The sequence below is a fragment of the Epinephelus moara genome, chromosome 17, assembly GCF_006386435.1.
Source record: "Epinephelus moara isolate mb chromosome 17, YSFRI_EMoa_1.0, whole genome shotgun sequence".
In the NCBI taxonomy this organism is placed as follows: Eukaryota; Metazoa; Chordata; class Actinopteri; order Perciformes; family Serranidae; genus Epinephelus; species Epinephelus moara.
The window spans coordinates 17,852,563-17,878,993 of record NC_065522.1 but is presented as its reverse complement, the minus strand read 5'-3'; the positions used below and the strand labels follow the sequence as shown (position 1 = coordinate 17,878,993).

The following is a 26,431-nucleotide window of genomic DNA, read 5'->3' as shown; positions in this document are numbered from 1 at the left end:
CAGAATGCGCCTTTTTCGGGCCAATGGGGGGCGTGAGCAAGTAACAAAATGTGTAGCTCAGCATATGACGTAAACAGTGACGTGGGAGGGAAGCCGTGGCTGGTCAGTCCTTCGGCAATTCTCTCGTAAATTGTCCCGTTCTTCACCGTTCCCATCATCTGATGGTTAATGGCCTCTTCGTTTGCGAGGACAAGGAGGGCGCGCAATTCCTTGTCTCCCCAGTTGCTCATCTTTACAGCGTCTGTCAGGTTTGCGTTTCCCTCTTGCTACTAGCTGCTCGCTAATTCCTGCTATCAGCTGTTTCCTGTTTATCCACCACCAGTGGGTCGCACATGCGGCGTCATCAACAGCTCCTCCCACAAGTCTTCAACAGCCCCTTCCGTGGCGGAAGGCTGCCTCAGTCTTTTTAAACCAAAAAGGTTCCGCCAGTATGACTACCCTACGAGGCGCACCATGGATCAACTCATCAATCCGGCTCTGTGTGTCTAAGCACTCGCAACTTGCCGGCAGATACAGGTGTCTGCTAACAATATACTGTAAAACTTAAATTAAAAGCCTAATCCCAATTAAATGCCCAGTCCCGTTTGCTAGCCCAGTGTGGCTACACATTTTGACAAATAAAGGTCTGTCTCAATTAGACACCTGGTCTGGTTGCCAAGCAGTTCATTTTTGTAATACCAGTTCTTTGGATGTATAAAACAGGGTTGTTGGCTACCTCAAATTATGTGTCCATTCCTCGATTACCCTGTAAGTTATTCATATTCATTTCAGTGACAAAAAGGAAAACAATTGTAGAATTATTATATTTTCCTATATTACTAAAATATGGTAGTTGGCTTTGTCCTCAGACTGGCACCTTTCGCCTCAATGTGGACACCACAGGCTACATTATCAGTTATAGGTTCATATGGGCTATTCAGTTTGTTTCATTTTGAGAGAAAAAGTCAGTACTATCAGCTTCCAAGTTAAAAAAAAAAAAGTCCAATAGTTGAACTCTGCACATTTAAATTATGCCCAAGGCTTAAAATGAGAAGTTCATGCTGTAAACATTCACTCAATGACTTAACAGTGGGTTTTTGTCTTGTTTTTGTCTACTTTTGTACATATGTAACAAAGTAGGAAATATGAACAACACTGCCCCAACCACACTTGGGTAACTGTCCCAACCGCCCCAAGGAGGCACGACACACTTTGGTTTCCTGTGCTGGCTACAAACTAAAATAATCAGACAGCTAATATTGACTGATGGGACAGAAAATCAGCTTTTCAAAAATATATTTTTTGTATATGGCATAAATAAAAACAGTATATGAATGAATATATGAAAGATATATGAAAGAGCCAAAAAATGTATTTGCACACTTTAGATTTTAAAACATTAAATAAAATGTGAGGAATAGTCAGTCACTCTGCTAAACTGCTTTCGAAGTTGCTACGCTCTGTACTTAGTTACTTTCCACCTGTGGTTGTGTACTCGCCAGGATGATGCATCACACATGCAACAAAAAGACAGCTGAGACCGCAGCGGTTACATGAACACATTTTTATTGCAATAGCTCTATCGAAAGCAAAAAAGTTTTGATAAATATAAACACTATGCCGATGCTCAAATCGCCTCTGAGTACCCCTCCTACCCCCCTTTCCCTCCACGAGGAAAAACAAGAGAGAAAGAAAGAGAGAAGGAAGTAAAACAAAAACAAAAAAAGGGGGGGCACCTGCTGAGGCGCCGATTATAACATGAAAAAAGCGACAACTTGAGTTTTTCCTTATTTACAGAAGGAGGATTTCCATTTCCACCACAGTTTTCTCTTTTTTTTAATTCTTTTTTTCTTCTTTTTCGTATATAGGACGTACGTCGCTGAAAAATAATGCACATACGAAGGATACACACCTCCACAGTATTTTTTTTTTTAACTCTTTCTCTTTCCTGTAAAGCTAATAAACAACAGCATTCAACTCGGAAACTAAGAACACAGGTAGCAGGGTAGAGTGGGATTTGCTCCCCCCCTCCTCCTCCGAAATCCTCCGAAGTTTCGAAAGGAACCCGCGCCTGATAGCAGGGCAATGAACATCGTCTTCATTGTCGTGGTTGCCATCGACAGCATTTCCAACTGTTAACTGTACTACACAGCAGCAAATAAACTGTAATATAGTTACAAAAAAATAAACATTAGGCAGAGGTTGTAACCCATTTCTTTATACAAATAACTGCAAAATGCCTATGTACTCTTAAAAAAAAATACTACCCTTGTGTCGCTTTGTTTTCAGAGAAACAAGGTCGCCCCGATACAACAAAACAACCAAAAATAAGATGATTATTTTCCCTCTGTAAACTAGAATACAAAATGAACCAAAAGATTAGAGGAAAAAGGAAACAAAAGTTTGCATAATGATGCAGTACCCTAAGTCTTCTCTGCAAGGATTATATATAATTTTATATATATATATTTATATATATTACGTAGGTCTTCTCATTTCTCACACCCCTAACAAGAAAAAAATCATAACAGCTGATTTTCAACATCAGAATCGGTAACGTTGAGGACAGTTTTGAGGTTGAATTGTTGCCAAGATAAACACAGATTCTGTGTAAATTCATTCAGTCATTACAGGGTTAAACAGGGGGGTAAAATTCAACATAAAGGCAAATCAGACATGAAAGACATTTATCCGTTTTTGAATAACGCTTCAAATAAATTAAGAGGGATTCTTCCAAAAATCCCCCCCGAATCTAGCTCTAACATTTTTTTTTTTTTTTTGCCATAGCGGTAAAAAACTCAAAAGCAACACGTCGCTGTAGCATCGTAAGAACACAAAACATTTTCCAAAACAGAAACAAAAAATGTTCTTGTTTGTCTCGGGCCACCGCAACCTAAATATTCTTATAATAGTCTTCGTTTGTTCAAGGGAGATGAGGGGTCAATATCTCAAATTGTTCAAAATGTACATATAAGACATGTCACAGGCTTGAAAATCTTTAAACAGCATTTTGTGGGTTTTCACTTTGAAACCAGACCATTGAAAACATGGATCTGTAGAAGGGGAAGGTTAGCTTAATTATCCCGACCCTCCAGAGGGTGACGAAGGGTAAAAGTGCTCAAAAGCTCTGCTGTTTCTGTACCGACGTGGATCGTTTTGACCACATTTTGAGCCTCACAGTTTGTTTGTTTTTTAACGTTTTTGGCTCTGTTGTTGCTGCCATTTGAAAAAAGTCACATGGGATGAAGGGAAGGGGTGAAGATATTCGGAAATTCAGTTTAAGTGGTGCACCTCACAGGTGGGATTTTGTTCTTGGACTATGACATGGAAAATTTTGGTGAATACTAGAAAGTCAGTCTTGAATTTGCTGAAATGCCTGACACACTCTGGATTGCCGTAATGCAGTAAACTCCACCTATCTGGTGATTCAAACGAAGCAAAACAATTAACGTTTTATATCATTGTTAACTGAATATCTTTGGGTTTGGGACAAGATATCAGAAAACATCACATTAGGTTCTTGGACACTGATGCACTGTTTTAAAATTATCTTTTAGAAAGCTTCGTTGGTGCACATGCTACGACTTTTGCATTCAATAAGAGTTACTTAAGTGATTGCATTTCACGAGGCTGGTCTCACTCCGAAGTCATCGAAATCCGGCACTTAGACAGTGACTTATGGTGTCAGAAACCAATGAGAAAAGGCGTCTTTTAACGTCAGCAGGTGCCATCAGAGGGAAACGCAGATAAACAAGGACGAAGGTTAGGTCCCGACTGGGACAGGCCGGTCCAACAAACACCAACTTTCACCCGAGAGAGTGGTGTTTGTGTCCCGTAAGATTCTAAAGCCAAACCCTGTTCTTTTTTTCTAAACCTAACCACGTGCTTTTGTTGTTGATGGAAAAGAAACGTCAATTTGCGATGTTGTACCGATGTAGTGCATTTATTTTGGAAGAGACTGTAAGTGTTAAATTTCCTGTGAAAACGGCAACAGGCAGAACTTTACACGGAGTCCCAGAACGTTATTAACCAATGCACCCAGGGTACCTTTCACGTCGTATGTGGACGTGGAAAGCCCATGACCAAACGTTGATATGTGACGAGGTCGGAGTAAGAATGTGTTGGCCTTTACAGATCTGTAAAGTCGGCAACAAAGACTGAAGTTCCGGCAGTAGAAAATCACAAGAATATTTCTTTAATCTTGTGCCCATAACATTAAAGATTCTCATATGCACAAAATGATATTGTGCAGAGGGCACAATTCATTAAACAAAATATGTTTCAGAGCTTCAGGGCCTCCACTGATCTGAGCAGAAACAGTTAAAAAACTGAGTCTGTTTTTACAAGTTATGAATCTTAAGGTCATTTAAAAAACACTTAGGGTCTTTAAAGTTGTTTTCTCGTTGTCAAACTTTACTTATACAGAATGCTGCACTGTATATGACCCTAGCATGTGCACCACGCAGCTATCTATCTGAGACACTTTTTACTTTATTTTCCAATGAGTCAAACGTCCAAAAATTTTACACTTGTTTTGTTTCAATGAACACCGGGCATCGTATGGACAGAGTTCGCTGCATCTGTGCTGTTCAGAGGGCATCGAGTAAGCTGTCAATCACGGCCGGCTGACCTTCACTTTGAAATCATTCCCCGCAGTCAGTCAAAATTCTGCTCGAAAATCTCCCTAAAACCAGACATTAACAATTATTTAAAGATACCTCAGCTCAGTCCCTCAGCATCCCCGCTGTGTGGGGCCCTAAAAGGACGACAGTGATGCGTCCCACACAACGAGCGCAGTGAGAGTGACAGGCCTTCATCCGTCCAAACAAATTAAAAACAACAAAAAAAGAGTGGGCTGAAGGAAAAAAAAAATCAGAAACGGGGCGAAGATAGCATTAGAAGAGTGAATACTGAGCAGAAAAAAAGCAATTCAGTGGGCTCTGCTAGCTGTCAGTCTTTGTTTTTTATTTAAGCACATTTTCTTTCTATGAAAACAGCCGTGTGGGTAAAAGTCATGGGAGAGGAGCGTGAGTAGAAATGCTAAATATGGGCGTCTCAGTCTGTTGAAAGTGTGAGAGAGAAGAGGCAGCTAGCTCCGGCTAAGACTGATTGATGTGGGTGTTCACTGCCTGTCCCAATGTGTGTGTGCATATATATGTGTGTGTGTGTGTGTGTGTGTGTGAGGTTGTAGCAGGGCAAGTATGACCAGCGCGCTGCACCTGGGGCTGGAGCTCCGGTTACTCGAAACCTCTTTACGTCACTCAGAGCCAGTGACGAACCCCCCAGCATCCAGCATGCATATAAATATATATATATATGTATATATGTAAGTGTGTGTGTTAATGTGCGTCACCAAGAGCCGCTGACAAAGAGCCGAAATGGGAGCACCCAGGAGTTACCCTCGCCTTTCTAGGGCTGCATGACTACTGTATGTGTTATGAGAGCAGGCATTGGAGATGCCACATGACCATGACATGCGTCTTCATGACGTACAGGCATGTCTGTCTGTGTGTGTGTGTGTGTGTGTGTGTGTGTGTGTGCGCATACATGCCACTGCCGTACAGTATAGAGTTCACTTGCAGAGATTTCGTGTGTGCGTGCATTAGGTTAGTGTTTGCATCCCAGTGTCAACGTCTGTACTTTGTGCTTTTACCTTTCACAGCGTTGCGAGTGTGTGTGTGTGTGTGTGTGTGTGTGTGTGTGTGTGTGTGTGTTGGTGCCACTCTCCCTCACTAACCTGAACTGTGCTACGGACCGTATGAGGTAAAACTGAAAAAAAAAAAATTACTAAAACAGTTGCTTCAATTTCGGATAACACAAGCCCACCGAGCAGCAGGGCGGGAAAACGTCTTTTTCCATCCGTCGGGCACAGCGGCCGAGTTTCCAAAACCTCTACAAGCTACTTTGATTTCTTCCTAATGTTTTCTTTTTCAACATTTTGGGAATGATGCTTATTTGCTTGGCGTCACATGAGAAGATCGATATCACTCTAACATTAGACCGTTCAATATGTAGTGACAGTTGGCTTAGCTTAGCATAAAGACTTAAAGCCTTACTCTGTGCAAAGGTAACAAAATCCACCTCCCAGCACCTCTGAAGTTCACTTATTAACATGTTAGACCGTGTTTGTTTAACCTGCACACAAACCCAAATGTAAAAGCGGTAATTTGCCGTTTTACAGAGGGAAGACTTCAGGAAATAGTCCCGCCCATAATACAGTAAATAATCATTTTTACATTGGGTTAAACAGGTTAAACAAACAGGATATATCATACTATTCCATTAGCTTCAGAGGTACTGGTCGGTACTTTTGAGTTTTGGACATTAACATGCTAACTCTGGCTTACGGTCTTTATGCAAAGATAAAACAGTATGCTTCATATTTAACAGACAGTGCTGCGTTCACATGAAATCAGGCAGACAGTAGACGGCACACATAAGATATCATTTTACTGGAGGATAGCAGGACGATAAAGTTAGGTGAGACTGGTTGAAAATATTGGCAACAGTAGCAATAGACGGCATTGCCGTTTTAAGTTTAAATATTTATATTTTTTGCCAAATCTTTTTGTATTTGTGTAGTGTTTCTATTGACTCAAATCTGTCTCCATAAGAAGGTACTGTCCTTGTGCCGTGTACCGTCCATGTGAAGGCAACAAAACTGAAATATCGCATTTCCCAAAATGTCGAACTATCCCTTTAAACACATCAATTATCTGCAAAGTAGCTTGGAGAGGAGACAAAGACTAAACTTTCCAGCATTCGACTGGTGACCGGCGTTTATCCCCCGCCCTATTGAGTACCATTGCCGTCCTGAAAGCAAACAAAGAAATGTACTGGAATATTTGTACCTATCGCAACAAATAAATAGTAATATGTGAATAATGCTTGTAAGGTTTCCCATTGTATCAGTACACTCTGATAAACCCATACTGGCACTGTACCATAGCTCTGTTTCCCCAATTTGAATTTTTAAATAGCGATCCAAAAAGGGTGCTGACACTGTGCCACACCCGACTGGTAAAAGCACGGGAACAAGCACGGTACGTGTGCAATGCCACTTGTCGCCTCTGAGGCTAAAATGGATCCAGCCATGAGCTCGTACCATTTAAGGGGTAATTCATTAGGAAAAAAAATACATTCGCTACTATGACTTTGTCCACAATGTAATAACTGTATGGTATCGTACTGAGGAAGGGTTATGCATGGGGTAAAAAAAATAATTAAAAATAAAAATTAACGTTTGAAATTCAACATAAAAGTTTCCAAGTTTGTACCATAATGCCTTTGCTTAGTATTTCCAGCCTCCCTTTTTAATACCGTACGGAGAAGCAGAACCATCTGATAATAAGACTACCTCGGGTTCTGCCGACACCCCCCTCAACCAAAGTTCACTGACCGATGTCTGTTGAAAAAAGCAGCGCACACTGGCAGCATCGATTGTGAGAGAGGGGGGGGGGGGGGGGGGGGGGGGGGGGGAATGAAAACAAAAAAAACAGGACAAGATATGCATATAAAACACAAAAAAAAAATTTAAAGATGAAATACACTTATAAAAAACTGCAAGCGTTTTTGTCATCTGTTGTTATGTTGTTGTTGTTTTCTGCATCCAGAAGGGAGCGGCTTCTCAGTCTGGGTGAAGAGATCAGAGGTCGCCGGCGGGATGGGAGGGGGAGGCCAAAGGTCGCAGGCAGAGTCAAGTGCCCCGAGCAGAGAGATGAGGAGGAGGAGGAGGAGGAAGGTGGGGAACCTCTATCGTCCCGTTGCTCAGTCTGAGGGAGAGAATGAGACAGGAAGAGAAAACAGAAAGGTAAGAGATCCATCTTCAAACATCAAATTCAAGGACTTTCCAGGCATAATTCCCAATTCAAAGACCCAACTCTGCATAGTTTAAAACAGTGGTTCCAAACTGATGGGTCAGGGTCCAAAAGTGGGTTTTGGGTCCATTCTGAATGAACCACAAGTGACTCACAAACATGTCAAGTTTGTAAAAACCCCACTCTGTCTTTAAGTACAGTGAATTTCCAGCACACGGTTTTTATTTTGAAATGCCATTTCCTGCTGTAGAATGAGTGACTAACAGACAGCTACTTCACAGAGACAACAAACTAGCTTGACAACATGGCCAAATGCAAGTATGATGCTGAATGTATTCAACTGTGTGGACCTTGAACTCGTGACTAATGAGAAATCTGGACCCTGTGGCTGGACCAGGTGGGAACCACTGGTTTAAAACATGGATCAAGGTTGATTACTGATGAGAACTAGCTGCTTTACAGAAGCTCACAGACAACAATTAAACACAGCGTTAACTAGAATAACTTGAATTTCTATACTTGCATAAAATATATATAAATTCAAGCACTTTCGTTGAACCATGTTTGATTTAAAAAACTTTCAAAGTCTTGATTTTCTCCCTCATATTCACAGACTTTCAAGGATTTCAATGACCTGTGATAACCCTATTTTATACAAAAACTTTCACAAGAGTCAGCTCATGCACTATCAACGCTTACATGAATAGCCACAGTTTCTGTTCTTCTTTTTGCAACACATCGTGTCCTCACTTATTCCCCCTTTCCATCTGTCTACGCAAAGGCCATGTTCCTGAAACACTGTACATATGATTCTTTTTATAATAATCTCTCACATTTGGTGATGTAAGCAGGACACTTAAGAGCTTAACGTCAAAGGATGCAGGTAAACGTGACTATAAAATGAAAGAACATTAGTCTCAATCTTTGCAAAACAAAACCAAAAACACTCAATGATGCCAAATATACATCAAATGCAGCTTTTGCAGGAAGTTCCAGAACATATAAAAAAGATCATCGCTTCGTTACAATAAATGCCAGTATTATATTAAACATAAGCCCTTTCAAACAGGAATTGTGCAAATTTGCAGGAAAGCCCAATCAGTCTTTTTTCAGCATTGGCAGTATAAAAATAAAATCAGGGAGTGCAGCAAAATGCCGCCTACCTACTTTTGTTTATACAGAATGCGCCTTTTTCGGGCCAATGGGGGTCGTGAGCAAGTAACAAAACGTGTAGCTCAGCGTGTGACGTAAACAGTGACGTGGGAGGGAAGCCGCGGCTGGTCAGTCCTTCAGCAATTCTCTCGTAAGTCGGCCCATTCCTCACCGTCCCATCTGACGGTTAATGCCCTCTTCGTTTGCGAGGACAAGGAGGGCGCGCAATTCCTTGTCTCCCCAGTGGCTCATCTTTACAGTGTCTGTCAGGTTTGCGTTTCTCTCTTGCTACTAGCTGCTCGCTAATTCCTGCTATCAGCTGTCTCCTGTTTATTTTGGGTCACACGTGCTGCGTCATCAACAGCTCCTCCCACAAGTCTTCAACAGCCCCTCCCGTTGCAGAAGGCCGCCTCGGTCTGTTTAAACTAAAAGGGTTCTGCCATATGACTACCCTACGAGGTGGAAAATTGGGCGCCTCGGATCAACTCGCCAATCTGGCTCTGTGTGTCTAAGTGCTTGCAGCTTGCCGGCAAAACGGCCCAACATTCGCGGAAAATCTGGCAGTGTAAAAGGGGCTATATTTTATTAATTGACAGATGATGTTGCTGATGACAAGAAATGGAGCAAAACTTACATGAAGTTTAATAAAGTTGAATCAAACTGAAATATTTTGAAGTTATTTGTGTATAAAACGGAAAGGTGTATGTGTCTGGGACAAGGCAATAAGGGTTAGAGCGATATATCAGTTTCAAGGTACAGTGTAATAGAAAAGATGACGGTTATCATAACGTGTACATTTGCTTATCTACAATATTGAAAAAACAACAACATGCAAATGGACGTTAAATCTCCACTTTATTTTAGTTATTTTCTAAGGGGAGACTTTTTACACATACTTCCATTAATAAAATGGTTTCAAGTTTAAGTTAAAGTAATAAAATGGTTGTTTAACCAACAATAACCCTTGTGTTTTAATTCATTTAAGGGTCATTTTGACTGCTAATATGATAAATTCTGAAACACTGTGACACTGTGAAACTGCAATATTTTCTGAGATTGAGGTTATTGTACCGTGAAAATCTTATACTGTTTCAACCCTAATCTGGGACAAGCTAATAAAAGGTGATATTTGCCTGCTGATATTATATATACAATTCAAAGTTTAAGAGGTGAATAATTCAATCTACATATGCTCATAAGATCTTAAAAATAGACAGAATAATCGATATTGAAAATAATAAGTTGCAACCATAAACATAAAAAGTATTCATAAAAGCATCCAGTGGAAAAAACTGTTGTTTTCTATTTGCCTGCTGTGACCCCCCCACACACTCACACGGACACACACACAGACAGAGTAACTGGAATGTGGCCGGTTCACTGACAGTGGTTTTGGACTGGTAATATTAGTTGTTTTGGACATTTTGAAGCCAAGTGCTGCTGACTAATTTTGACTGGGATCTGTCTGGCTTTGGACTCGGCCTTCCGAACAGCGCTGCAGGGAAGCCAAACCTCACCTCTCCCACTTTCAGGGGAATTTCTGAGGGGTTACGCGGCCGTACGTGGCCCCAGGGGGTTTTGTGAAATGTTTTTAAAGCCCACTGTTTAATTTGCAAAACCAGAAAAATGAAAGTTCTTCAGCCACACTGGTGAACGGGTTTGTTTACAGGTATGTACACAACCCCCACCTAATTTCTTGGAGGATTATGGAAACGAGCCTCATATATTATAATCATAGTAAAATCAAGAGTAGTTTGTCTTTACCAACGGACATTCACCGTCAAAGCTTTTAAAAGAAGCAGCACAGATGTAAGACGTCTCTGACCGAGGCGGCGACTTGGCTCAAACTATTTGCTGTAATAAAAAAGAAAAAACTGTTTTCCTGGTAAATAAGCGAGCGTGGCCGGTGAACTTTGGATTCAGCTCGCTGCCAGCACACACACACACAAAGTTCTTTCCCTGCCCTGCTATCATGGCTGGGCCTGGGCTGTCAGGTTGGCTGTTTTGGTTGCGGCCTGGCGGCTCCGAGTGACCCCGGCGATGGCCGCCATCCAGCTGGGTTATTCCACTGAGAGCGAGGCTTTGTCTGACACAACAATGTGAGCAGCACGCCACAATACAGATGCTTTGACAGGGGGCACTGCTGGAATGCCGCTCCTCTGTTTGTTAGCCACGGGGACGGACGGAGGGATGGATGAACGGACGGACTGATAGAAAGACGGGAGCACACAGTACACAGAGAGGAGGAGTGACGGTACACAGACTCAGCACAGCCTAAACACCGACCAAATTATAGCCAGAGACAAGTGACCACAACTGGGTGACACAAACCAACCTGGCAACCCAACAACAAGAGGTGGAAGAGCAACACTTCCTGCCACACTGATACACTTGTAGACACAAGTTCAGACTCACTCTGAGACGAAAAAAGTTCAATATTTACTCGGGAAAAACAGACATTGCAAAACATGTTGAGGCCTGAGAGACGACCAGCACAGCTACTTAGTTGTGTTTTTTTTAACAATCTGATTTGTTTGCTGCAAATCTCTTTTATAAAACTACGATCATCTAGTTGCATCTCTCGTTGTGTCCACACTCCGTCTTGCTCCCTCCTTCAAATTACGTTGCAGTTTTTGCACTCATAAAACTGAAGTTAAGCCAACTACTATGACTAACAGCAGAACGCACTGGGTAGTTTTTGCAACTTCAGTGTTGAGGATTGTGATGTTTACTAAAACTTAAGAATATCTTCCGGGCTACGGCAGCTCCAGCCTGTTGGCCAGTCTGTGGCACTGCAGCCTTCAGTGTTGATAGGCTATTTCTTGTGATGTACAACCAATCAGATTGCGGCTGGGACATTAAGCAAGGCCACAGAGTGGTGACGGCAGACAGAGTAGTAATAACGAATAATAATAGAAAAGGGGTTTGACCAAATCATATGCTGATGTAACCAACTGGAAAGGTTTTCTTTCTTTAAGACGATACATGATACCAAGAATGATACGACGGCCATATTTTGGGGGTAATACACCCAAAGCGTTCCCACCCCACTCGTCAAATATCGCTGCTTTGTGTGTGGACGTTCACGTCTACATATGAGGTGCTAGGTATCCTCCTTTGCCTGTTGTTGGCGTTTCGGGACGCTGTGTCAATTGATACTTGCTACATGCATTGCTTCTTCAAAATACACCACCATTTTCACAGGAAATGTTCGAATTAACATTTATTTCCTTGTGCAACAAAAGATCGTGGTTAGGTTTGGTAAAAAAACCCATCATGGTTTGACTCATCATTCACGTGGGAAGTGAACAGTGGACTCCCAGGTGAAAGTCCAGGCTTTGGTGGACATATTTGATGGCATTGGTTTGCTCAATGCTGCGCCAAATACTGCCACTGCACGGTGTGTATTATACCGCTGCAAAAGGCGCCTTTGTGCGTCGGTCTTTAACACCCAGATCAGTGACAAAGCAGCAGTATTTGATGAGTTCGGGATGAGAACAGGCTTATATACCACATGGCCGAAACTAAAATCTTCAATCAGTTTCTTGTCCTCTTTTCCATTTTGATTGATTGTAAATATTAGGTATATATAGTTTCTTATTACGTACATACAACAGGCACCGTCCTGTCAATTGTGCTCATATTAAATCTTTCTGTTGTTGATTCATTTGTAGAATTTCACTGTAAAGCAGTGTCAGGACATGAACTGTATTTGTTATAACATTACAGCAGAGACGGAAAAAAAGGGAGAGACAGAGCGAGAGACAGACAAAGAGACAGAGACAGCAGGAGAAAGACGGACAGACAGAGAGAACCAGACGGACCGAAACAGACAGAGAGAGAGAGACAGAGCAGTCTGAGGTCTCTGGGTTTCTCTGCAGTCCAGTCGTGGACTTTGATCAAAACAACTCTCTTAGGACACGAGCCCGACTGACCTAAACTGACCTCCGCTGAACACACACACACAAACACACAGACACCCTCGCCACAAAATCGGGTTATAAAAACACTGTTCTCCAAACACCTGCATTAGCTAACAGCTTGTTGTGTCGTTGCAACACAGGCAGGTGTTCAGAGCCGTGACCGTCTCTCTCGCTCTCTGTCTGTCTCTCTGTCCTTAAATCCCATTCAGCCAGCTGGGACAACAGATGAAAGGCATCATGGGAGTGAACAGCCAGCGTAACGTGTTGACCTGACACAGGCTGGCGTGACAACTGAGGGCAACGGCCTTTTAAGTGCAGATCGAGAAATGAAAGTGGTCGTTTTTTCCTCCTCCCTGATCTTGATCGGCGTTTGTTAACAGTTTCTAACTTTATTATCTAACAGATTCTGGGTTTAAGTTTCCTCAAGCAATAGATCTGGTACTTTTATACCATTTTCACCCTTTCTACCTGTGTTATAAAACCCATAAATTGTCTAGGGATTCACTGACTGATACTGATATCGGGCTGATACTGACTTAAATTGCTGGATCTGGTATATTCTGCATTGACGTCTAATTACAAATGGGCGTACTACGGCATGCGTTAGCATCACGCTCGTAGACTACAGAGCTGAGGGAGCAAACAACAAACATGTCAGGTGTTTGACAGTATTTCAAGTTTGCATTTAGGGAATTAATTTGTTTCATTTTTGTTTTACAAAGTTAAGAAACCAATGTTTAAGTCAAGGCTGATATTGCCTTTGCGCAACGAGTCCCCTTTTTTCGTCCGAAAGTATTGCACGTACAAAAATAACTACAACCTCACATTGTGTTAATCACGTTTACACACTGACTTCAAAACTTCTGTCTGACATTAAAATTATCGGAACAGGTTCGATTTTTGCATTTTCCGACATTGCTCAAAGCTGAGAGAGACCAAGATGCAGTGAAGAAAATGTGGCGTGACCTGCGGGACACAAACATCCACAACAACAGGGAGGAATGGGACACAGTTTTGTTTTATACATCCGATAACCTGCTTTAAACCGGAGGGTCGCCAGTTCAAGTTCCCGTTCGGATCAAATATGGAGCGTGGACTGGCAGCTGGAGAGGTGCCAGTTCACCTCCTGGGCCTTGATCAAGGCGCTCCAACTGCCTGTCCATTGGCAGCTGCCTTGCTCCGACATCTCTCCATTTAATGCATGTATAGGTCCTGTTTGTGCATGTGTGTGTGTATGACAAACTGAATTTCCCTTCGGGGATTAATAAAGTATATCCTCTTCCTCTTATTTCCTGCAGCATGCAAATATTTTAGATTTATTCTAGTTTGTTCTGTGCATGTCAAAAGGTCAACAGAAGCCGCAATCAAAAAGATGAACAAAGGTGTGTGTTGCTGTTTTCAAAGACGCATGAGCACACACATTTAGAGTTTGCCTAATAAAGTGATCCAACGTCACATTCCTCCAAGTCAAGGGGTACTCTCGTAAAGCTCTGCTTTGTTGTTGCAATGTCTGAGACAATAAGCATTAAAAAAAAGACGAGAGGCAAAGAAACCAAGAAAAACACGAAGGAAGAAAGGACATAAAGAAGAACTGGAACTTCCTGCATGTTTGAGAGAAACAGGAGGTTCAGTGATTGAGTAATGCTCAGGACCACCTATGAAATCTACACTTAGAGAGTAACTGAGAACTCGAGACCACATAGCTGACAGTGTTTAGGGCCATTTATTACTGATGAGACACAACATTTCCCTTTGAGTAAGCACTGCAGGATGTTAGACACTTAGCTCTTTGGTCTTGTAGAGCTCAATCACTGCCTGTGACTTTGTTTTGCACAACTTGAAATCTTCATTTTCTCTACTTCAGTAAGTAAGCAAGCTCATAGAGATGAATCAGGTTTCTGGCTCGCTAACCTTTTTGTGGAGGGGAAAAACAGTATGTAACAATCATCTAAATGCATGTAAAATGTGAGATATATTCCAATATGTTCTTGCAAATAACAATTCTTTTCAATATCGGCATCAATTTGTCAAAGTGATAAACAAAACTCAAGATGGCGCCTTCAAATGACTCATTTAGTCCAACAAACAGTCTAAAACTAAAAGATATTATAATAATTATCATGAGAAAAGCAGCAAAGGCAGAAATTCAATCACACAGATCAGATCTAACCTGTAACCTAAACCTCTGGGAAACACCTCCTTCTGTAATACTCCAGGAACTGACCAATGGGAACCCTGCTGGCGCCAACACGTCTGAGGTTAGGGGATCAATTCCCTGTTTAGCTCAAAGGACACCAACACTGCCAGGTTTATAGATTCCCATGCGTCTCAGAGCGGGCCACCCATGCTAAAAGCACATCTAGCATGTCAGTGCTTTGAATTAAGGTGCTCATCAAACAGCGCAAGTTATTTTAAGATTATTTATTTGCTAAATGGACACTAAAATGGGCATCGCAGGGAAAAAGCTTCAACCTCTGGGGGGCTTTCAGAGAGCCGTAAACACTTTTCTGTGACAGTCTGAATGGCTGCTTAAAATCTAAATCACTTTATGTGCACGCGTGACAGTTAATAATTCTAACATCTGTGGGTATATATGTATATCTGGCTATTTAAGAGAGGGAGAGAGACCTCTGCCTGCAACACACACTGAGCAAAAAGGGGGGTCCTGTTACGAGCATGCCTCGGACCAGCCCATAAATTCATGTCGGTCTGGAAATAGACTTGTAAATATAGACGGGCATGGCTGTGGAGGTGGGAACGAGAGAGGAAAGGGCAGCCTCGTACCATCTTCTCTCACATCTTACTCCCCCCCCGTCGCTTGCTGAGAGATAACCCTGCCTCACACTCTGACTAACCCTTTACCACCTCATATCCACTTGGGGGAGAGGGAGAAAAGGGCAGGTTCCCACCGCTGTCACTTACAGCTGAAAAACTCCTCAACTTCCTGCCCTGACCTGACTTTAACCTTTTGCCATCTTATATCCACCTGCTCTTCTTTCCCATCATCCACCTCACCCTTTAATCCATCAGAGCTGTAGCACAATAACCAAAGCATTAAAGGAGTATTTCATGTATTCCCCTTGTAGGTCAATAGTTTGCACATTCCTGAACAACTTTTATAACATTTTCCTATTTCATATTTTTCTTGACTTTTGCAGTACTTGCCTTTTTATCTGCTTCTCTTACTATGTTAAGTCTTGTTCAATTAAACACCACAGAAAATTCCTTGTTCATGAAAATCTACTTACCAATAAACCATGATTATAGTTCTGATCAATGAGCCTGACAAAGATAATCTTACATTTACACCCTTTTGAGTGGTAACAGGGGTTTAACTAACAGGAGAGATATATTAACCATGATATGGAGTTGGCTATACGGTTTGTTTCATCATTAAAAGGTTGACAGAAATGTTCAAATTCACCATTGATTAATCTTGTGATTACTTTCTTTCTTTATCGATTGGTTTATAAAATGTCAGAAGACAGAAAAATTGTTGAAAGTACCAAGTTATTTTCAATATCAGTTAATCTTCTTATTATTTAACATCTAATCAATTAAATGTTCATCACAATTTCCCAGAGCCCAAAGTGACGTATTCAAACTGCATCTTTTCTCAAACTAGTAGTCAAAAAATCCCAAAACTCCTCATTAACTATCATAAATGACAAAAAAAGCAGCAAATTCTTGTGTTTAAAGAGGCTGGACGCAGCAAATATTTGACATTTTGGCTTCAAAAATGACCAAAACAATCAATAGATTATGACAAAAGCTGGCGATTAGTTTTCATTCGATCGACTGATCAATTAGTTGACTAATCGTTGCAACTCTAGCACAAACTCACGTCTTCAAACTGCTTATTTTGTCTGACCAAAAACCCTCCAAATATTCAATTCACACTGTTTTGATGTAGAAAAAAAAGCATCATATCTTCTCATCTGAGAAGCCTGTACCAAACAATGTTTGGCCTTTCTGCCAAAAATGACTTTTGTTATGAAAATTGTTGCGAATAATTTTCTGTCAATTGAATAATCCCTTCGTCACTGCAACTTCCTGCATGTTCAGTTAGTGTGTGTTTTGTTTTGACTGTAAAACAAAAAGGGAAAAAGTTATGATACAGTTAAAATACATTTGCAAGGCAAGAAAAAATGTGCAGAGCTACAGGTGCAAAAAAAAAAAACCCAACAAACTTGACCACTGACTGCACAGGTCAACCGTTTTTACCAGAGGTGTTAATAATACAAAAGAATCTCTTATATGTGAGGACAGTTTAAGGTGCTCTGGTACTGACACAAGTTTAAGTGTTGTTGTGAAGACAAAAACACAGAGCAGACATCACCCTATGAGTCACTGACTAGTCACTGTCTTCATGATAGGAAAAGCCGGCAGCAGAGAGACGTTACACACTCCATAAATGTGCATCTATGTAAAAATATCCAAACTGTTTCTCACCCAGAATCTTTACAAGTAAAAACCTCTGCAATACCTTTTATAAATTGCCTGATCAAAAGGAACAAGCACTTGTAGCTCACCTAACAGCTCTGTCTTTGTTGCAGCAAATACCTGATTTATTAAACTAAAAAACTGGACAATTGCAAGAAAAATACCCGAAATTATTGATTATCAAAATTGCTGACGATTAGTTGTTGTTGTTTTGTTTGAGTGTTTGAGTATATCAGACTGATATTTATAGAGGAAGGGAAAGATATCTGTTGGCTGTGATTGGTTGTCCCTCGTCACATGACAACAGGTGCGCGCTGCTACGTTCCAAAAGTCGAACTCTATTCATCTCAGTGCTCAGCCATTGCTCTTTGAAAAACATGCACTCAGGAACGTGTTCGCGCTGCAATGGCAAATGTCAAAGGATTCTGGCTTTGAAGAAAGCGATATAACTACTACTTTTTCCCGTCAGATATCACTCTCTGACATTACGTTAAGGCGGTAAAAATACTCTCAACATGGTGGCTAAAATACGTTTTGGTGCGGACCCCTGCACAGTAGATTGCTAAGCTTGTACATTAGACTCCAGCCTGTATCTCCAATCTTGGAATGTGCTGACTAACATCAACTGTTTGGAATATACTGTCCATGGATAAGTGCCCCACATAAAACCACTTCAGAAAGTCTGAACTATCCCTTTAACATCAGCTGAATTCATGTTTTATCTAATATTTACAGCCACGTTTCAGAAGTTCACACCAAATTTCCTTGACAGCTGGTCAGAAAGCTCGTCTCTCCCTCCCCCTCCCTGCTCTGGGTCAAGGATCCAGGTGTGCCTGTATCAGTTCAACACCGCAGCTGAGAGGAAGTGCATTCCTGAGTGATGATGATGCGTTTCCTCCCGGCCCCGCTGTGTGCCTTGACACGCTGCCGCCGCAATTACGACGCCACATCAAAGGCTGCCTGCCATGACTCAGCGCGTATAAACACACACACACACACCTACCTAGATGCAGACTAACACACAAATATAACACAGACTGATTGTGTGTGTGTGTGTGTGTGTGTGTGGGCAAGGATTAACATTTCTGAACGTTACCTTGAACTGCATGAACCAACACACACATACACACACTTAATGAACCCGCTGGCAGCGGCTGAAAACAAAAACACACAGACAGACAGACAGACAAACATGCACAATGGGATGTGCTTGAGCGCTTTGAGTGTCAGTTGATCTCCACACATTCAGCACTGTAGATTTACCACACACACACATATACACACGCACACAGACACACGCTCTTTCATCTCCGCTCAGCATCACGATAAACAAATGAGTCAGCCGGCGTTTGCAGAGAATCCTGACTCATGCACACACACACACATGAAGCGAGACAGTGAAATTCGGGGAGGAAGCGAGGGGGAAGCGCGGGAGGAGAGAGTATGAGAGAGGACGAGTGGGTGAAAGAGAAAAGGAGATGATCAAAGAGGAAGCGAGAGACTGAAAACTGAGTCAAAACATCCTCTTTTGGTCCTCTTGATCTGTGCACGCCGTCTACCACACTGACTGTAGACCTAACCTCAGCACTAAGTGTCATTGACACACACGTCCATGTCTGGACTTTGCATGCTGTAACTGAGTGTCAGGCAACATGAACACCTACTACACAGCTAGTTCCAATATAATCTATATTCCACTGGAAATTATATTAGATAACAGTGACACTGAAAACAAAACCAAGGAAGATGTAGTGCTTAGTGCTAGTGGATATGTTATAATCCTGTCAGCATGGTACTAGTCCTTTATTAAGCTTGTTCAAAAATCAGTTCGAAGGGTTGACTCAGGAATAAGGATGTGCTAGTCTGGAAATATTTTAGATTTTGGAGAATGTATGGGTCAACAGACAGAGCATGTGCCATATGTAAACAATGCCGTTTTAGGATAAAATACACAGGCGAAAACACAATGTACCTGCCTACTCCTAACCTCACAACAACACACCAACATTAGCTGCTCTGTTTCAACAATGTTAGGCTGAAAAAACGTGCATGCAGACTGAAATTATTGACTTTAATCAACAATGAGTGGGAAAATAACAAGGTTACATGTAATTTGTAAGGCTATGAGTAGAGGAAAAAAGTCTACTGCGGCTGCTAGGCTAATTTATGCAATGAAAAAGCCCTAAGCTAATAATGGGTGACTGGCAAAAAACAATTGTTTTGCCTATGAACTGAAACAGTTTTTATTGAGCTGAATTTTATACTTTTGTTAAATTATCTTGCTGTTAATTCATGTTTTATGGCTGTTGGGAGAAGTTTGCTTAAGCTAGATAGCCCCGGAGTTTTAGGAAAAAGATAATGGTTTGGGATAAAATGAAAAGTTTTCTTTCAGAAAGCATTTATGTGCCGTTTTTATCATTTATGGCCAAAAGAAAAAAAGAAAGAGATTGCCACTTATTCTGTAACTGATTGTGTTGAATGGGCATATGATATCATCTCATATCAATCAAAATCGTATCACTGTAGACTTTGTGATATCGGCAAATATGGTCTTGTTGTTCAAAGAATTGATATACTATGGTTTAGTGATGAAACTCGTGATTTATACCCCTCTCCATTAGTCGACTTGTCGATTAAATACCCTTGCTAGTCAGCTCGAGAAGTACTAGTAGGTTAAACTTATTTTTTAAATTTTGATTACATATGACTGCATTCACCCAATAAAAATCTTGTTGTAATAATAAGGCATCCTGAAGATTTATTTTGTTCAATGTCAAATGTTCAAAATCTGATTAAAATATAAAATGTTTTACCCTTATACATTAAATTGTGCTTAATTTGACTGTTCTGAGTTATTTCTTACTTTTAGACTAGTCGACAAGTCCAAGTTTAAACTCCAGTTTAAATGTAAGGGGAAATTAGATGTTAGGAACATCCCTACTCCAGAATACACTTAAGTTAGAGGAGTATCAGCCTCCTTAGTACAGCCTACAAATTGTGTTTGAACACACTGAACAAAAGGCTCACAGTCAGTAGACAGAAACCTGCCCTTAACTATTAATAACTAATTCAATAAGTTCATTGTTCATCCAACAAATCAAATATGAGGCTTTGCGGCTTTTCTTTGTCATAAATGACATTAAATTTAACATTTTGGGGCTTTTGAACTGTTTGAAAAAGTCCCCTTGGCTTCTGTGGAAAAAGTGATGCACATTATTCACACTATTTTTGCCATGTTACGGACTAAACAATTACCTGTGAATATTTTCATCAGATTAATCAATGATAAAAAGAATAATTAGTCGCAACCCTACAAACTATGGCCTCAAAATTAACTACTGAATTCAATTAACACCTCAGAAAGTCAACACTGCAGAGCTTCGCTAAATTAGAGCACCGTTAGGTGTTTTATGTGTTTTGCCATCATACTAACCGCTCCTGCTGGCACTGCACTCATCCCTGTTTCTGTATAAATAAATATATTTTTTCAAAAATGTAGAAAAGTGTCTCAAGTGACAGCTTCGCAGCAGACAAAAGGCTGTGAACACACAAACACCCACACGTTAAGAACACTCTGCACACATGCTGACACAAAGAAAACAGCGGCACGTGCACAGACAGGCAGAGAGACACTACCAGCTACAAAGACAGGAAGTCAGGGCCCTTTTTTTTTTGGGATGATTCAGTCTGCACTTGACCTCAGATAAACCTCAGTTCATTCAGCGAGCTAATTGTCTACCAGTCTGCTTGCACACAACGTACACACAGACCTCAAGATGAACCGCATATTGGTGCCACTTCCTGTAGCAGCACTGTTATAGCCTAGACTTTAGCTCCCTGGACAGATGCCTTCAAAGACATTGTCTGGTTGCTCAAAGCGCCTGAACGCAGCCTTGTCAAGATCACAGAGACTTGATCCAAAATAGATTCACTAGAGGAGCTGCAAATTGATATAATGTGACTAATAATAGCATGCAGCTCTTAGGGTTATTTTGGTTTTCAGTGAGGAAAAAATATCCATAACACTTGCTCTCTTTTACTCACACACACACACACGCTGCAAGGAACTATATTTTTCCAAACACTGGCTGGCTGTTGTGACTCCAGAAAACCAATGAAAGTTCTTCCTGCCAAATATGATTGTGAAAGTAGGAAGAGTCTTTAAACAATGGCTGTCAGAGGAGACAAACAAAATTTTAGCACCATTTGTCTGTGAGTGACAGTTCCCCCACCTGACAAAAAAAACACACTTGTGTTTACTCACCCTTGGTTGTCGTGGTGACTCCATCAGATTTGGTGAAGTCTATACTGGCGTAGGCTCCGTTCTCCGGCAGAGGCACCGTCCCTGCTGCCGCTGCCACCGAGCTCCCGTTGCTGCTACCGGCTCCCGACGTCATGGCTCCCGTGTTACTCCCATCCTCCCTCAGCTCCAAGGCAATGTAGTTCAGGCCGTTCTGGTAGCCCACAGACATGTTCCTGCACATTCTGCCGGCTCCAGCCCCCGAGGAGGAGGATGCTGAGGTCCCGGAGGCTGCGCCCATTTCCATGGCTCTTATTGGAGCATGGTGAGCCGGTGAGTCCCCTAGACCCTCCATGGACACCCACATGCTGTCAAAAGATGCGGAGCTGGCCCATCTGGAAGCCTGACCCTCCGTTAGGTAAGATCCGTTGGGGGCTGTGGAGCTGGCCAGTGTCGGGTGGGTGGCTGAGGATGATGGGGCTAGTCCTCCTCCAGAGGGAGTTGAATTAGAGGAGGACGTGGACGAGAACGTCTCCGAGCTGTGTCTTCTTCTGCCTTGGGGGTCGGCCCGAACCACTTTGGGTTCCACCTGCTGTGACGGCGCCCTTCCAGGGCTTGACGGGGGGAGAGGGGGAGAAATGGATGAGGAGGAGGCGGAGGGAGCGTGGCCGTAATGTCCCTCTATCACACAGAGATGCTGCAGCATGGCTGTGGGGCTCGTTTGCGTCCTCTCACCTCTGCTGAGGTTAAATGTCATGTCTGTGTAGTCGTCCCCCATTGACCTCCAGTGACCGCCGGCGGGGACTCCAGGGGAGGCCAGCGCCCCGGGATTGCTAGCCAGGGGTCGGATATAGCTGGGTGGGTTCCAGGGGGCAACAAGGCTGGGTCTGGGTGACTGGTTTTTACCCAGACATTCAGCGCTGTCCTGCTGGTCAGCTGCTACCTCCACACTCATGTAGTCCTGGTGAGGGGAGTGACGGTGGTCACTGGATCCCAGGGAAGGCGCTTCGTCTTGGGCAGAGAGAGGATAAGCAGGGGGCTGTTGTTGGTGGGGGTAGTGATCCCCAAACTCGATGTTAATATACTCCCCGGGACTGGAGGGCCTTTCAGATGAGCTGACAGTGGCGGGGACTGAGGTGGAGGTGCCTGCAGACGCTGTGGAGGGCTCACTAACCCGCAGTGGACCATGGAAACTTCTCCTGCCTAAAGGGAGGCGGTTTGGCCTCACGACGCGTCGGTCGGCCATTGCTGCAGTCGTATGGTGAGCTCCATAAGGCGGGGGTGGGTGAGAGGGGGTGGAGGTGCTACTACCTCCTCCACCCTTCTTCTCTGGTGTTGACATGGAAGCTGTGGCAACTGATGAATATACTGGCTTGGCAGGAGAACTCATAGGAACATACTCCCCATACTCCTTCTCATCCCTCTCTCTGGTGGGGGCCTTGTAGGAACGAGGGAGGGAGAAATAAGGGCTGTAAGACTTTGGGGTGCTCTCAGGTGTGCCAGGTGTGTAATACGCACCGCTCCCTTCATTTGAGAGCTTGCGCCCCCCACCGCTGCAGTACGACATGTCCATATATTCTCCATTTTCAGGTCTCTCCGCTATGCTGTCACTTCCACTGGCACCTGCCATGCTGGAGCTACTGTGAGGGCTGGGGGAGGCCTGACCTGGAGACGGGGAGCTGCCGCTGCCCCCTGGGAGCATCATCATGTAACCGTGGGAGTCTGTGGAGGATTGGGACTGGATCTGTGGAGGGTGGTGGGCTGAACGGGGACCTAAAGCTGGACTGTGAAACTGGGGGGAATGGGAGATGGGATGGGAGTAAGAGCTGGGTTGCATAGGCATGTAGTCGGGAGGAGTGTCCCGTGGCGACGCAGCCACGCCACACATCATAGGCATGTAGCCGCTGTCTTCCTTGGCAGAGGAGGAGGAGGAGAGGGGCGGGCGCTCACCGCTGGCCTCCGTCCGGGAGAGCGTGGAGGGACGGCTCTGCTGGCTGTGCTCGGAGCAGGAGCTGTAGTCAGAACGCAGCGAGGAAGAGGAGGAGGACGGCCCACCGCGGAGCAGTCCGCTGCCAAATGGCAACACAACATCTGACCCCTCGTCCAATGAGAAGTTGGTCTGGGTCATCTTCTGGTAAACTGCCACTCCAGAACCGCCAGTTGCACCACCGGTTGGTCTGGTGAAAGAGTGCGTCCTTCTCCTCAGTGACGACGAAGAAAAGCGGTCATCCTCTGTCGACGTGCTCTCGTCCCGTGGCGTGTCACCTCCGCTGTTGTTTCCAGAGCCTCCACCGGTGCCGAAGACCTCCCGGTTCCAGCCCATGGCCATGTAATCATTTAGACAGTTCTCTTCTCTGATTGGCGGGGTGTTGCCAAGGGAGTCTGGCGTGTTACTCCGCACCCGGAAGTACCGGAAGTCACCAGGACTGGAGCCATACTCATCTGAAGAGTTGAAGCCTCCGTCAGATGGGGAGCCGCATATCGAGGCGCTTGACGGGCGGGTGAGCGTGTCGGAGACGGAGCCATGGCCACTGCTGGAGGAGACGCTCACTGGACTGGTGGTGGAGGGGAAGTGGGAGACTGGCAGCGAGGCGGAACGGGCGTGGTAGGTGGACGTAGACCCCGGGATTGCTCTGACGTAGCGCCCGCTGCCTGTGCTCGTGCCAGCGTTTCCTGTGGCGACACCACTCCCGCTGCTGCTGCCACCCCCTTCCTGGCGACCATGATGGGCGCGTGCCGAGTTCAGGTGAACCAGACTTCCTGTGGCTGAGCGGAACGGCCGGTTCATTGTCCCCTCGCCTTCACTGGATGTTCGGAAGCGATAACCACTCGCCCCAGAGCTCTTACTTGACGGCGGCGTGCCAACCACTGACTCTGTCCTCGACCGCCGCTGCAGTCCAGTCTGGCTCGGTGGCAGGTTGCCCAGGTGGCGCCGTGTTGTGATAAACGGCATAGGGTTGGAGCCCGACGACTGGCTCTTGCTCCTGGGCCGAAACTCTGCAAAAGCTTTCAGGGCTTTCATTGTCTCCAAGATGGTCTCGTGCATGTTTTGGGCCACGACAGAGTCATCCACCTGCATCCATATCTCCCCGGGCCCGATGGAGGAGGAGCGGCCCACCTCGATGAAAAAGAAGCTTTCTGAATGTCCGCAACGTCTGATATTCATCAACTGAAGGTTAACACAGGGGGTTTCAGAGTTCAACTTTACGAGGTGAATGGTTTTAGTTGAGAGGCATAGCCGGTAAACACCTGTGAGGTTTTTAGTTTGACCCAGTCCTTTAGGTTTCACATTCACCTGCCACACCTCTTTGAACACAGTACCAGGGGTGACCGTACCATACCCATCATCCAAGTCATCTGAATCCACGTGCCCTTTTTTGCCCTCACTCATCAACTCACTGACAGCCACGTACCAGTCCTCTTGCTCCTGCTCGTTCTCCGCCACAATAGCAAAGTACTCGTCCTTAGTGTAAAGGGCAATGAGGTGCTTGTTTTTGGAATCCGCCCTTTTGTTTACCGTGAAGCACTGGTAGAGGTAAATAACCCTTTTCGGGGGAGAAGGGGCGACGGCTCCACCGCTGGCGGCGGCCGCGGCAGCAGAGCGCAGGCTGTTCCTGAATTTCTTCTCGCTGTCGTAGTACTCCAGGCGGCTCGGCCCGAGGTGGCTGGCAGCCCGGAGCACAAAAAACCTCTTGTGTCCGTGTTTTTGCTTTCTTAAATAGCCACATTTTCGGATATCATCCACAACGTCCGAGGTGTTGGCAACGTTCACAGCGGCGTATACATGGCCGCTGCTGCTGCTGCTGCTAGCGGCGGAGGAAGCGGCGGGGTCCTCGGCGGTGTGTACCTGGCTGAGGGACGAGGAGGAGGAGGCTTTCCTGCCCGGGGACTCTGCGGTGCTTTCCCCGGAAAGATGCTGCTGCTGCGGGGCCAGCTGGTAGTGATGGTGCTGCTGCTGCTGTTGTTCCTTTGGCGGGTTATGGAGGCTGAGGTGGTGATGGTTGGAGGGCGGCAAATGTTGATGGAAGCGAGAGCCGCCTCCTCCGCCGCCGCCGATATTAATTAACGGGGAAGGGGGTTCCCCGACCGAGCCGTCTCCGTTCGCGGTGGCGGCCGCGGATTTCGTCCCCACGTCCCTCTGCTGCGTCTCCACCATCAACATCGCTGCCTTGCCTTCCTGGTAATTCGTGAAATTTGCCATCAGTGAATACAATCAAAGGTCACTTTACTAGCAAGCTAATCCGAGTGGACCTAGACCCCATTCTTGTTTTGGGAGACGAGCTCCCGAGTCCGGCTAGGCCAGCTAACGTTGACTCACAGCTCAGATTTGCAATCCTCACGCACCGGCTTTGTTATTCCGTCAAAAAACAAGTCCCCTCGCCTCTTTTCACGCGGCGAGGCGAGTATTCCACAGCGAGCTTTTTTTCACGAAATGAATCCTACCGTGTGCAACATGACCACGCTCTGCCGTGTTTCTATAATCGGGAGGATCCGGCTAGCTCGGTTAGCAATCCGTTCCCTTCTCCTCCTGTACACATCTCTACGGGCCAGAGCACAAACAACACATGACCCTCTGCGTCACACACCAAACGGGAGGAACAAAGAGTCAGACGCGCGCTCTGATTGGCTCATCATTTTGACTGACAAGCTTTGACAGGAGTCTGAGCCAATCGCTGCAGGATATTAGTGCTTTGCGTCAATAGCGGTGACCAATCACATCGCGTCGAGTTGTGCTGGAGTTAAAAATAAGGCGGTGACTTTGCAGGGCTGATCTGGAGTCTGCTGAGAGGATTTACAGCAACTGTGTAGACGTAGAAAACTGATCTCAGAGCTGCAGACGAGCCAAAGAGCCACCTAGAGTCTTCCCCCTGTCGCTG

General features: G+C 44.2%; 1 protein-coding gene across 1 annotated transcript; it reads right to left on the bottom strand.

Annotated features, from left to right (window-relative positions):
• Nucleotides 1-1,528: 1,528 nt before the first annotated feature.
• LOC126403729 (insulin receptor substrate 2-B) lies at nucleotides 1,529-26,109 on the bottom strand. The gene is made up of 2 exons (XM_050066464.1): nucleotides 21,579-26,109; nucleotides 1,529-7,751 (listed from the first exon to the last, which is right to left on the bottom strand). The coding sequence occupies exons 1-2, from the start codon at nucleotides 25,753-25,755 to the stop codon at nucleotides 7,747-7,749; spliced, it is 4,182 nt and encodes a 1,393-aa protein (XP_049922421.1). The 5' UTR covers nucleotides 25,756-26,109; the 3' UTR covers nucleotides 1,529-7,746.
• Between the last annotated feature and the right edge of the window lie 322 nt (nucleotides 26,110-26,431).

Coding starts and splice junctions, on each gene's coding strand:
- LOC126403729 (XM_050066464.1), bottom strand. CDS start 25,755: ATGGCAAATTTCACGAATTACCAGGAAGGCAAGGCAGCGATGTTGATG.